The sequence below is a fragment of the Pogona vitticeps genome, chromosome 3 (genome assembly GCF_051106095.1).
Source record: "Pogona vitticeps strain Pit_001003342236 chromosome 3, PviZW2.1, whole genome shotgun sequence".
Taxonomy (NCBI): Eukaryota; Metazoa; Chordata; class Lepidosauria; order Squamata; family Agamidae; genus Pogona; species Pogona vitticeps.
This window is the reverse complement of record NC_135785.1, coordinates 214626951-214640978: the sequence shown is the minus strand read 5'-3', so window position 1 is coordinate 214640978 and position 14028 is coordinate 214626951. Positions and strand designations below refer to the sequence as shown.

General features: G+C 38.4%; 1 protein-coding gene across 3 annotated transcripts in view; it reads left to right on the top strand.

Moving 5' to 3' along the window:
- Positions 1-14028, top strand: part of ROBO1 (roundabout guidance receptor 1) — a 769638-nt gene that overhangs the window by 104253 nt on the left and 651357 nt on the right. For all 3 annotated transcript variants that reach the window (XM_072994024.2, XM_078388993.1, XM_078388992.1), the window contains exon 2: positions 3234-3374. In XM_072994024.2, the coding sequence (XP_072850125.2) occupies positions 3287-3374 (88 nt within the window). In that variant the 5' untranslated portion in view covers positions 3234-3286. The remainder of the gene's footprint in view (positions 1-3233; positions 3375-14028) is intronic.

The window sequence follows — 14028 nt, the reverse complement described above, 5'->3', positions numbered from 1 at the left end:
GAAATAAACATAGTTCAAGCAGGTAAAGAAGGTTTGCATGATGATGGACTTCCAATGTATAGCCAATGAGTGAAAATCCTGCTTCTGGGGTTGTGATTATATAACAAAGAGGAGAATAATTTAAAAGGCACACACAAAGAGAGATTGAGAGAGAGAGAGAGAGAGAGAGAGAGAGGTGTTTTACCCTTCCCCCCCTTTAATTCCAGAGTGTTTGTGTCTGTGTGTGGTGTGGACTGGCTGTCTATTTAGTTATTTAGAGGTGTTGGTTTTCCTGCTTCTTCTCTTCCCCTTGTTACTCTTTAAAAATAATTAATACTAAAGAAAATGTTCAACTTCTCCCCCACCATCCTGTTTTTCCTTTAAAAAATAAATTTTATTATTACACCCTCTCCTATATTATCCCAGTTAGTTTTTCCTTTCCTTCCCTTTTATTTGACATGTGGTTTAGGAGGCAGCAGGGTACAAACAAAGGTAGAAATGAAGGGCAGAGGGGTCTTCCAAGAGGAAAAGGCCCCTGATTGGACCAGCTACCACCACCTTTACTCCTCCAGTGACCTTGCAGACAGGTGTGGAAGCAGAGCCCAAAGAACTGCCGCTCCTCCTCCTGGAGGAATCTGAGGAGTTACTGGTTCCAAAGGCTCCGGAAACCTCCCAGTCCTCGAAACTAATAATGGCAGGACAGGTTTCACCACCACCACCACCCCTATCCCTAGGCTCATCCCCTCCATACTCCCAGAACAGCACCACTGGCACACAGTCTTCCAAGATGAGCAACAGGAAGGGGCAGGCAATGGATTATCATCATGTCAAATAGGGTAGAGGGTCCTTATGGGATAATTTCACCATGGTGACCAATGACCCATGGCTGGTGCTCAGCAATGTGTGCCTTGTGGTGATCTGGAGGGGGTCAGAACCCAGACATCTGTCTTCCACCACCCTCTGCCAACATCTGGAGAGGTACCACCTGAGGCTTCTGTCTGGGGAAGGCTGTTACCACTGTCTAGGGGAAAGAAGACAGCATCACCAGGGGGAGAAGAGCTGTCCACTGTAGCCATTTACCTCCTTTCTATCCCCCCCCATCAGTGTCCATAGCGAATGTGTCTTCTCTTATCTCAGAGACGTACTCTGACACCACCACTCCGGTTTGGATTCTGTAACTGTGGAGAGACTGCCCATTAAGGTAAACCTTCCCTTTCTGGGCTTCCTCTCATGGAACCCTGATTCATCAGGAAAAGAATCGTAAATTTATGATTCATGATTTGTCAACATTGACAAATTATGAATTGCAATGATTTGCTATTTTTTCCAATTCATGCCCATCTCTAGTTGTTGCCTTTATTATATTGCACAAAGATATTACTAACAGAAGTGTTTGGAATTCAACTTTCCAGCCAAGATATAGATGAGATATAGTGAGGAGATGAAAAGAGATTTCAGTCAGAAACATCAAAGCAAGGTTTAAAGGGCTAATAATCTTAATCTTAGAACTGCAGTGCTGCAAAGGATCCTATGGATCATTGAGTTCAGCCCCTATCAAGGCAAGTTGTGGTTCCTTATAAAGAGAAAGGTGAGGTAAATATATTTTAAATAAAGAAATTTGATAAACTAAACTCCCAGCTTCTTGCTCCACAGAGAGATACCTAAACCATTGAGCTATCCAGTAATGTAGAACAGTCGTTCTTAACCTTTGTTACTCGGATGCTTTTGAACTGCAACTCCCAGAAACCCCAGTCAGGAGAGCTGGTGGTGAAGGCTTCTGGGAGTTGCAGTCCAAAACTCCTGAGTAACCCAAGGTTAAGAACCAGTGATGTAGAACATATATTCAATATTCAATTGACTCTTCCCAACACTCCATCTGTGGAATATATCAAATGCACTTCTGATGCACGTTTTGTAATCATATGTTTGTATTCCATAGAAATTATAGCAATGTTTATTATAAGATATTGCAAATATTTTCAACTCTCCCTTCTGTAAACAAAAGGATCTGTGTGGCTTTACATTGCAAAACTCAATACAGACCTATTGTACTGTGTATACCAGCAGTCCACAGACCTGTTTCTTTTCCTTTTCAGCAGATGTACAGGGGAGGAGAATTTCAGCAGAATCAAGGATTAATCTTCTCCTTTCTGTGTTTTTGTACCCAATCCAATTCAGGCCTCTATGTTCTTATTTTAAAGCAAACAAAACTAACATATACATTTGCATGATGTATAATATATGTAACATGTAATATGACCCTCATATATGTACACCTGCAAGGGAAAAATCTTTTCCTGGGAATCATCATTATCATCATTATCATAGAACCGCAGAGCTGGAAGGGATCCTGTGGATCATTCAATCCAGCCTCTATCAGGGAGGCAATGTGGGGAGTTGAACTCTGCAGCCAGATACATATCCATATTTATATATATTTTTATATGGAGGGAACGGGTGGGGATTGCCACATTCCTCTGAAGGAATGAGGCGAGCATTCTATGCATCTTGGTAGTTTCCAGATGATGTGTTGTCCATAAGACTGCTGGTTTTGAATGTTACTGACAAATTGAGCTAGTTGAGAACATAGCCACCAGACAGCAAGAGTTAGATAAAGTGAAAAGATCATGGCAGTGCTGCATGGCCTTCCAGTTAGTCTCCAGGCACAAATGAAATCTCAAATTCTGACCTTTAAAGTTCTTAATAGCCTAGGGCCAGGGTGCAAGAAGCAATGCCTTATTCCTGATGTGCTTCTACAGTAAAGTATCTAAAGTGTGTAGAATTGCTAGCTGTTGATTTCAAAAAGTCTGCTATGTAAGTACACATTCACCTATGGAAGGTTAGATGTTTACCCTCAATAGAGCCCAACAGGGCAGGAGACTGAGATAGCAGCAAAGTTTTCTGTCCACTCAGAGGCTCTACCCTGCAACTCTTATCTTACACTCCTTACAGTAGCACAAAAGATTTTACAGTAGAACTTACCTGGCTGATGTTTTATGGTATTTTAATGCACAGCCATAGACCATATACTCAGTCCACTACATAAAAATACTGGTTTCTCAAAATACCTTTGTTCAAAACCAGCACGCATCTATAAATCTTTGGCTTTTACCAAAAAAGCAACAAAAAACAAAAACAAAAGAAACCTGTGGTAACTGGGCAAAGAAGTCAGTACAGAATATGTTAAGTATTTTTTGGATTGTTCGGCAATGTTAACTTTTGTCACATTTTTCTCTCTCCCAATATTGTTGCAGATAACATTTCCAAAAGTGTTGTTGGACTGGTGTGATGCAAGAACAGAAACATCATGAAATGGAAACATTATTCTTTTACTGTCGTGGTAGCTGTACTCAGCCTGTCCTGGATACATCAGTTATTGGCTCAGCTTATTCCAGGTAAGATTTAATTTATCCAACAGTATTTTTTCTGTTTTATATATACCTGAGAATGTACATGCTGATGTGAGAGATAATCTGATGTTGGTAGTTTATTGAATGTTCTGTGCTTTACATTTAGCTAGATATCGATGCCAGCAAGGGGGGGTACTTGCTCTTGAATCCTACATTTATTTATTATTTTAATATATGTAGGTACTCTATGTTATAGTGTTGTATACCATGCAGGTTGTCACACACACCCCTCTGCAAATTTCCAGTAAACATTTTTGGAAGACACTGAACACTGGTGGTTCTGAAAACTTATAATATAACAGTGATTATGTGAAAATGCGGAAATAATATTTATTTGTTTGATTTATATCCTGACTTTCTTCCTTATGAGATAAAATTCATCTTATAAGATATTTATGAAAACAGGTGTGTAAAGGGCTATATTAAATATACATGCTTCATAAAGTCTTCATATAGCATTTTTTCATCTCATATAAAAAGAACACATTGTTTCACTTTAAGGTTTGCAGAGGTGATTTTGAAAATGTAATGGTAAAAATGTGCTATATAAGGGTGTGATCACATAAGGCAAATGTTCCCTAGTTATACTCCTGTTAGATCTTTACAGAACCTTCCGGTCACACAATGCACAACCATTATTAAATAATTTACCCAACCAATGATGTAACTGCAATTTATTTTCCCCTTGCCGGGAGGCTTGTTATTTTGTCCCAATGGTGTTTCAGTATATTCCTTAGCGGCATGACATGTGTGCACAACCCTATCAATTTGTTTCTGATGCCAAGTCACTGGGGAACGCAGCCACCATTACTGACACATGGCTGCCCTGCTATATTTTTTAAAAATTAATTTTTGCAGCCCATATATTGATACATAGGTGAACTCATGTTAACAGCAGAGTATGCTAGAGGATTGGTAGTGTTGCATCGTTCTACCAACTGTCTGGCAAGCAACACAGCCCTAGATGGGTTTACTAAGTGTAATACAGTTCTTCCAGAGGCGCCATCACAACAGAGGAAATGTTACCAGACAGGAATCTCACCTGACATATTGATGTATCATTTAAAACATTAAAAAAATAAAGTAAAGGGATGAATTACCCTAGAAAACAAGAGAGAAAATAAATTGTTAGCATGGTATAGCCAGCCATAATGATTCAAATAGAAGAGAATGAATCAGTAACATTAAAACACATTGGGACATTCTTCCAGGTATATATATCACATGACCATTATTCAGTACAACAAAGGCATGGAAATTCATTAGAACAGGGGAACATTTCTCTGGTGTAACCATGGCCTAATTTGTGCCAATTTGCATTCTGATATTTCTGTTAGGATTCAGAAATTAGGATTTTGTTTTGTTTTGTCTTGTTTTTGGCATCAGAGCAGATAATGAATCAAGTGGATTTTGTTTTCTGTGTACAGTGTGGTAGAAACCATCAGGTTATATTTTACCAATACAATGGTAGACATGTTCTCCCAGAATTCAGAGCCACTTATCTCTTAATCTCATGTGAGTGGATGCAGGATTGAAATTTGAATATACTGTATATTTTTCCCAAAGGATCTTTTGCATAGTATACTTTGCTTCCTCTCACCCCTTTCTGTTGTCATGGTATTATCCTGGTATTTTATTGTTAGGTTGGTGGAATTTTAATTGCTGGGAGAAACGGGGTATTTATATTTGTATGGTGAGTGTTGTGTATATTTTTAACTTTTTTTGTAGTGGTGTTGTCCAGTTTTACCTTGGGGAAGAGCACCTCATTTCGCTGCACCCACTTGTGAGTGCAATGACAAATAAATTTCTTATGTCTTATGTCTTATGTCTTATGTTATGATAGATTACCAATTAATTACATATTTGGATTTTATATGTAGGTCATTGAATGTTCCACATGTGTGCTATAATGATTTATAGCACACATGGAACTTCGACAACATTTACTATCTTAGAAGCATAGATTGACTTCAGATATCTATATTACTGTCTGTAGATCAGCAATAATGCAGATTGCCTCCTAAGAAACAACAAACAAGATACCTGTTTGTTTTATTAATTTTAATTGGTTTCACACTGGAATTCCTATTTTTTAAAACTCAATTTCATGCCTTATACAACTTACTCATATATAAGAATATGAAGTACAGAAGTTCCAAATTAGAAGTGTTATGTTCAAGGAAATCATAACAGTCCACAATTCAAGTAGTGTAAAGTCATTTCTATGCATATACTCACAATCAGTCATGAACAGACTAGTCAGTAATAAATGATGTCAACTGTGTAAAATAAAACTGTCTACTGGAATAAAATTCAAATGTATGATGTTTTTCTACAAATTTCCTGAATGAAAAAATGGTTTATGATAGTATTGAGAGAAAAAAATAGTCCTGAGACAGGTCTGTTGTTACGTAACAAGTTCCATGGATTAGAGGCTCTCATTTTCAGAGGCATGTCACATGGCACATGCACATGGGCTCACATGGCACTAAATGTAAGAGATAAAGTAAATGTATTATATATTCCTCATATATTTGTATAGATATAAAGGTTACAATAGTACCAAAGAATGGAATGCTCTACCAGTTTCTGAATACTGCTATTTTAATACCAAATTGGTGTCCTTTTGTCCTCTTCTTTTGATAATTTTTAATGCAGAGAGTAAAGGAGCACTGCTGATATATAATGTCACATACTGTATTACATTGCCAAGCGAACGGCCTTTGATAATATAACTTAACATTCTTGAGTTGTGGATACGGGGACAGAACTGACTTTGGTCTTTGTTGTGGGGCTAGTCATTAAATTTATCTCTGAAGATATCTTGGGAAAAAGAAAATGTTGAAGGAGGAAAAGGAGGAAGAGGAGGTTAGTTTTGTAATGATGATCAACATGTGACGTATAAGGATCGTTTGCCTTCTTAGTCTGCACTGCCCTAGGAGTATGACCAGCCCTAGCAGAACAATTAGCATAAAAGGTAAGGTTATCTAACACAGTGGTGAGCTCTCTGTGGTGTGAATATTTAGCTGGATAATAAAGAGATGGGAAGATATTTGAACTTCTGCCAGTAACTAAGCATTTACTATATTGGCAAAAATAATTGTTTTGTTATTATTTTTAAAAGTCTTTCATTATACTAAACCAACGCAGGAAGACGTGGTACATACTACAAAAAAATAATATTCAGAATATAGAACCCAGTGACTAAGATCTTGAGTTTGTTCATGGTACTTCATAGATACCTAGTTAGTGTTCAAGCAGGTAGATGTTGGTAAATAACCAGTAAGTTAAAACTTTTTGCATGAAGCAGAAATGAACACTAAATAGTTTTAAAGTGTACTAATATTGATATTGATCCTCTATACCAGGGGTCTCCATATTTCTCACTATGACAGCCACATCATATATTTTACACATTTTGAGGGATGAAGGAGGGAGAAGTTCTATAATGAATGAATAAGTTTTATTTGCATCAACAAACTTGTACTTGTATACTACAATATTAATGGGAATGATGGAACTGCTTGTTTAGTTTCAAAATATTGCTAAGTTGAGGTTTCAAGCCTGAGGAGCCAATTATTAGAATGGACTGAAGATGCTCATCTGATGAATTTGCTCGATACTTGGACTTGACATACTTCATTCTTGAAAACATTTGTTCACACAGATATGTTGTATCGAAAAATGACACAAATCCACAAGCAAATCGCTTCAAATTTGGAAACTGTTCAGGTTGGAACAGACTTGTATTCTTGAAGGCTTTCATGGCTGGGATCTGATGGTTGTTGTGGGTTTTTCAGGCTCTTTGGCCCTCAAAGAGCCAAAGAGCCTGAAAAACCCACAACAACCATTGGAACAGATTTCCTTCTTTATACAAGTCTTTCAGCTTGTCATCTGGCTGCGAATCAATAATTTCCATTTGAAACTGATTTGGAACTGTTTCAACATTGCAATCAAAAGGATTTTGAAATAGCCTTATTTCATCTGTTTTTCCATCAAGTTCAGAAAATCGTTCCTGAAATTGTTTTTGTAAGTCCGAAATTAATTTTGTTGCAACTGAAGAAGGAAATTCTGCTTTACATTCTTTAAGAAAATTTTGACAACATGGGAAATGAACCAAGTTATGCACTTTCACTTGTCCATGAAGTAGCACAAGTTTTGCCTTTAATGCCTTGACATGTGCAAATAGATCACAAATAAAATTTGTTTCACTTTGCAACTTCAGATTCAATTGGTTCATACGGCTTGATACATATGCAAAAAGTACCAATTTCCAAAGCCAGTCAGCATTAAATAAAACTGGTTGAGGTCGATTCTTCTCTGTGAAAAATAAATCAATTTCTTTTCTGAGCTGAAAGAACCATGATAGAACCTTTTCACAGCTAAGCCAATTTTTATTCTCAGTTTTAAGAATTCGTAAAATGTTATATTAAGACAACCACATAACTTAAGTTTTATACTGCTGATATGTCCTAACAACTTACTTATTCTGTATATCTTATATAATGTTTTTATCTTTGTATTTTCGGGTCTGTGACCATATAATAATAAAACAAACAAGCTAAGCCATAATAAAACAAACAAGCTAAGCCATTAAACTGCTGTGTAATATGGAAAGTCAACACTTTCAGGATTGGTTTATTTCAGAAAATCATGAAACTGATGATGATTAAGTCCATGAGATGAATTAAATTCACTGTTGAAACAACAGGTTTCAGGACACAGGACATATCTACATATTTTCTGCAGAATGCTTGCTGATGGATAAGGCAATGCAAAAACATCAGCACTTAGAATTGCCCAACCTCACCAGCTTTTGTGATTTGTCTGATCAAACCTTTCTTCACTCCGAACATGTTCTGTCCTCCATCAATTGTCACACATTGCAATTTATTCTGGTTATAGTCACAGTTTTTTGCAATTCGTGGAAGATGTCATCTCCAGTTGTTGCTTTGCCCACAAGCAAAATATGGGTTTAACAGCACCCTCCCTAACAACGCATATTTGAAAGTGTACTGTGCATAATTATGAAGCTAATATATAGCAGCTGGACTAGCAGACATGTATAGTACCATCTGCCATGAATTTGTCCAAACCTTTTTAAACAGATCGAAATTAGCAGGAAATTTCATAGTCTAGTTATTGTGTATACTTTAATTGACCTATCCTGAATATCCCATCATTCTGCTACAGATGTATTAATACTGTAACATGCCTGGAGAGAAATGCTACCCTTCTGGGGTATCTTTCTCCTTTATGTACAGATTGTGAAATGATACAATGAAAAACAGGTTTAGGACTAGTGTGTTGCCAGGAACATGAGTTCCAAGTACACAGATGCAGACAGAGCAGAGTGAACAAGAAAGTACACTTGAATAATCTTTAATACTACATGTTGATGGATTGCTCTCAACCATCTTGAATGTAACTTCTCCTGTGGCAGACTCTGAAGTGGAAAAAATGGGTGACACAATGACTAACTCAGTCACAGACTGAATGCCTGACCTCTGGTTTGCAATACCCAAACAGGTCTTCAGGACAAGTCTTTTTGGAGGTCATTAATTGACAAGGTCACCATAAGTCGTAAATAATAACAATCACATGCACATGTGGATTCCATGGTTATGCAAAATGTGCTGGACAGTTATACTCCAGCCCCCTGAGTCTGATGTGATCTGTGACATGATTTGTTTTGTACTACTTGCGAAACCAAGAGAATCCTGCTCTGATCAAAATTTTGCTTTCTTCCTTTTATTGGGGTGCATTCCTAAGCCAGATCTGCATGGGTACCGAGAAGTAAAACCCACTTTCTGACAGTACAGCTTACATCTACAGAGTTTGCTTGAGTGGGCCTCCAGCATGCTTAGTATTATTCCAGAAGAACAATGTCATAGTGTGATGGAGCAAAAGAGAACCTTTCTTATACACCACCTCTTGAGGACAAACACACAGCTCTCTGGAGTCAAGGCTCAGCACTTCATTCCCCATGACTGCCCGGGTCTTGTTCCCCAGTGGGCCTCCAGCAGGCTCACTGGGGAACAAGACCCCTTTGTGTCACTGACGTGATTGTGTCACTGACGTGATTGTGTCACTGACGCCACTTCAGCTGCTGCTCACCTCACCTCACCTCACCTCCCTCCTTCACGACACTGAAGCCCTAAGTGCCCAGTTGTATGAAAGAAAGGAAGCAGGCAGAAGGACTAAAAAGCAATGCTGTAAACTAGTGCTTGACAGTTCTTTGCTGTGCCCACCCCTCACCCTCACTAATCTCAGCGCAACTGGGCAGGGCTATCAGTCCTGCCTAGTCCTCTCTTCATGTGGGAGGCACTTCACAGAGGGGAGAGGGCCAGCTGTGGGTGAGTTCTGGGTGAGAGAAGGGAGGCAAAGATGTTTCCATTCTGTCTCTCTTTCCCTTACAAGCCACTCTCCTTCCATGGCCTTTGAGGGTACCTGAAATGGTGGCGGTGGCTGTTCTCAGCGGCAGGAGCAATAGCAGCAGCAGTGAGAGTGATCTTGCTCTGGAGCTGGTTTCTGCACTGGGGGATTCCCCAGCCTGCAGTGGGTGGTCATGGTGGAGCTTGTCCTCAGAGGGAGAGGGAGGGGTGGAGTGGGAAAGATCTTAGAGTCCAGACCAGGCCAGATAAAAAGGAAAGGTGGGCTGGATGTGGCCCACATGCCATAGTTTGGGGACCCCTGCTATATACCACTGGTTTCCAACATTGGATCCCCAGGTGTTCTTCAACTAAAACTCCCATAAACCTTCATCAGCTATGCTGGCCAGGATTTCTAGGAGTTGTAGTCAAAGAACACCTGGAGATCCAAGGATGGGAACCACTGCTCTCTACAATTCTCTCATTTAATGTGGGGTGCTTACGAGAAGTATGGAAATAGGTTGTGGAACATATATGGTAGTAAAATATTTGCACTTGAATAAAACACAACAAATTTCTACCTCTCCTTAATAAAATGATCCTTAGCTGATACATTACTGGAACGTATTTGGACTTCAGCCTAAAAATAAGGTTTTTCTGTGTTGAAGCACATTTGAAGGGAGAGGGGGCTAAAGTAACAGTTCAGTTGAAAAATGTGCCCCCGATATGGCTGAGAATAGTATATGTCATTTTTTTCCAGGAAAACAAATTCACATGGAATGCCAAGTATGCTAGAGAATGTGGGAGCTACTGAGGTCTAGGGACAACTCAACGTCTGCTCAATATCATGGGCAGCCCATGTTCTAAGCAAGAAGCTCCTCACCCCGAAATGTTATCCAAAAGTACTTCTTACACACATTCTAAAATAGACCTTGGTCACTCCAGCTTACTGTATGCCTTATTTCATTTATCTCTGAAGTTCTGTCTCAGTGTATTTTCCCACTTGCAGAAAGTCCAGCATTGTAGTAAAGCTACAAATAAAAATTAATATTTCAGAAACCAAAATTATTATTTCTAAATCCAAGTAATAAAACCTCAGCCATATTAGCAAAAAGATAGCCCTAGCTATCACGGGTAAAAAAAAGCATATTTGAAATAGAAAGACTTGTTTTTCTTGATATATTGTTTACTTCTTCAATAAATAGTATATTTTTAGATTCCAGGATGATGCATGTTTGTACTTTTAAAACAACTGACTGATTTTACTTATTTTTTTTCACTGTGTGCATAATAGAACTTAGTATTGTGATTTAGTTTCATGTCTTTTACAAATTCACACTTGTTTAGGATCTTAAAAACTTTTTTTCTGCCATTGAGAAGATAGTAAGTAGCTCTAACAGTTATTTTCTAGATGAAATAGGGGTTTCCAGTATTTTAATGGTTGAAAATAAGACATACAAAACTAAACCAGTAATTAATATCTATGAAGAATCTGTTCAGTTTTTCAACCTGTGAGGCGTAGCAAGAAGACAGGTGAACAATCTGTTAATTTTTGTACCTGTGAAAAACTACACTGGAGATATTTATTTGCATTAGATTCTAAAATATTAGATAGCTGTAAAACGTTGCTTTTTGGTTGTTATTGTTTACTGTAGAGTAAACAGAATATTATTGGCCATTATTTAATCATGCATATCTGCCATTTATATTTGGCATCTTTGTATTGTGCTCTATCATAACATAGTGTAATCTTCAGGCAAACATCATATGTCATTTTTGCCATTCTTGATTGTTTGCTGTACAATATATTAAGCTATAGTTGGGAGGATCATTCTTTCATACTATCGTAAGTCAAGTGGTGCAAGATAAATGTCAAACTTTCATTTCATTTGTTGGAGGTTAAGTGCTATAGCTACATGACATATGCCAATCATTGTATATGACTCTTGCAAATATTTCTATGTAAGGGAAGGGTTTCCCTCTCATTGCTGCATGCTCCAGTTATATGTTTACACGTGAATTTTAAACACATGCTTACAGTAAAATCCCTTTAATTTTAAACTGAATTGGATTGCATACTTTAGACAGTTAAATCTTCTGAAAAACATAATAACAGATTGAAGCAGTATCATTAAACTGGACACTGTATCTGCCATTTTAAAGACCATTCTTCTGGGGGCAGGCTTGTCAGTCATCACAGTTGCTTTTTATTTTGATTGACACCGATAAATTTTCAAAGCCCTTTGAATGTTTCATTTTTCACAGCTCTAAGAGTTGACCTTTGTTTATTCTTTGCCTTTTTTGTGTGTGAGAATAACAAAGGGTTGGAAAATCCTATCAACCAAAATGTCATGCCCGAAAAAGGGCAAATATTAATGGTCTAGGGGAGAGAGAATAAGAAACCACCCCACATGTCTCGTCTTGTAGTGGCTGTCACTATGTAGGCTGCCAGGTCTTAATAAAGAAAAGATTGCCAGCTGCACTTCAGTTCAAGGTCTCTTTATTAGCCTCGGTTTATCCAGCATGAGGTTTTATTTAATTGTCTGAATAGATAGTGACAAACCAAGAGGCACAGTCAGCCACATGATACTTAATGAAGAAATCCGTATTTCTAATCTAGCTGTAGAGTACACAACTCTCCTGCTTTGATGAACTGGTCTTTTGCAATGAACCTGACTGGAAAGCCACATGTGTTACACTGGCTATCTAATTAAGTCATCAGAATGCATTGGAGCAAACGGAGTGGTTCACATAGGCCTGTATAAATAATTTCAGGTCTTCTATTACCTGGCTAATAGAAAGTGGCACTGTTCCAGATTATGACTGATAGGGGTTGGATAGCACAGCTGCTATAATTAGGCTGGCAGGTAGATTTCTGTGAAACACTTACTTCTTTGTCCATAAGAATTTTGAAGCCACTTTGTTTCACTTGTTTGTATTTTGCAAGGTGTGTTGTTACAGTCCATTGCTACTGTGGCTCTTCTGCTATATATAATATAAGCACCCAGATTTGCCTATTTTCAAAACCCAGTAGTTTCACTCTAGTGTCCCCTCCTGCCTCTCAGTTTATTTTTATTTTTCATACCTGCTTTTCTCTCCATGGGGATGTAAATTCAACTTGTGCCAAAGGAGTCCAACCAATTTCTAAGATCAGTTGCTACAAAAAGCTATTTACTAGGCGGCCCTACTGGAGTTTAGTGAAATTGATTTTGAGATATAAGCATTCCAGGTGTTTAAGGCAGGAAATATGGAGTGCCTGTTCAAATGTATGTGCTTCGAGCTCTTAAAAATGTGCCACTTATATAACTCTTTATGTTTCAGATATCTTCCATGGCAAACAGGCAAACAAAAGAATCTCATTTTGAGAGGTAGCCATTGCAATTATTTAAGTTAGAAAATATCCATATCAGATGTTATATTTTCCAGGTCTTACTGTTTCAGAGATCTTTTGGAACAAACAAATGAGTGGGGATTTATTGTGTGGTGTAACCAGTCCAGTTCTGTTGTGCATAATCCAGTTGTTTAAGAAATCAAAGGTTTCCATGCTAAATTCTGTTCTTCTTGCATTACCATTTTGGAAATCTTTCAGAACAAAAAAGCATCTAACAAACAAAAGGAGTTCTGGGATAATCCATTTTGTTATGTAACCTACCCATTAATTTGGAAACTCAGTAGTATTCGACCCAAATTACATTTTCTGGCTCTTACCATTTTAGACATTGTTTTGGACCAACTAACTTATATTCAAAAATGCTTACAAGATACCTTCACTGTGAGCAAGCTCTATAAGAATCAAATTAATATTATAAATCAGTAATTCTCTTTCTGTCATAATTTATACTTTGAAGAATGCGTCAGGATCTGGCCTGTACTGCCCTGGGAGCTGCAGGATCAGGCCAAGCCTGACCCAGGAGTGGCCTGGTGTTTGCAGGCTCAGGCCCTGGCCTGCGTAACAGCTGCTTGGCCATTCATGAGGCTCACCTGAATTGGTTCTCCCTCCCAGAACTTGCCTCAGCAACAAAGGTTTCTGCCCATGTTGTTCCTGCTGTTGCCGCCTTGCCTCCCCGGACCCTGCTGCCTTGAAACTGTTCCTTCTGGCTTCGACTCCTGGGCTGTCTGGCCACAATTTGGATCATCCTTCTACTTGACTAAAAGGGACGTGGTGGCACTGTGGGCTAAACCGCAGAAGCCTGTGCTGCAGGGTCAGAAGACTAATAGTCGTAAGATCAAATCCGCATGACAGAGTGAGCTCCCATCACTTTGTCCCA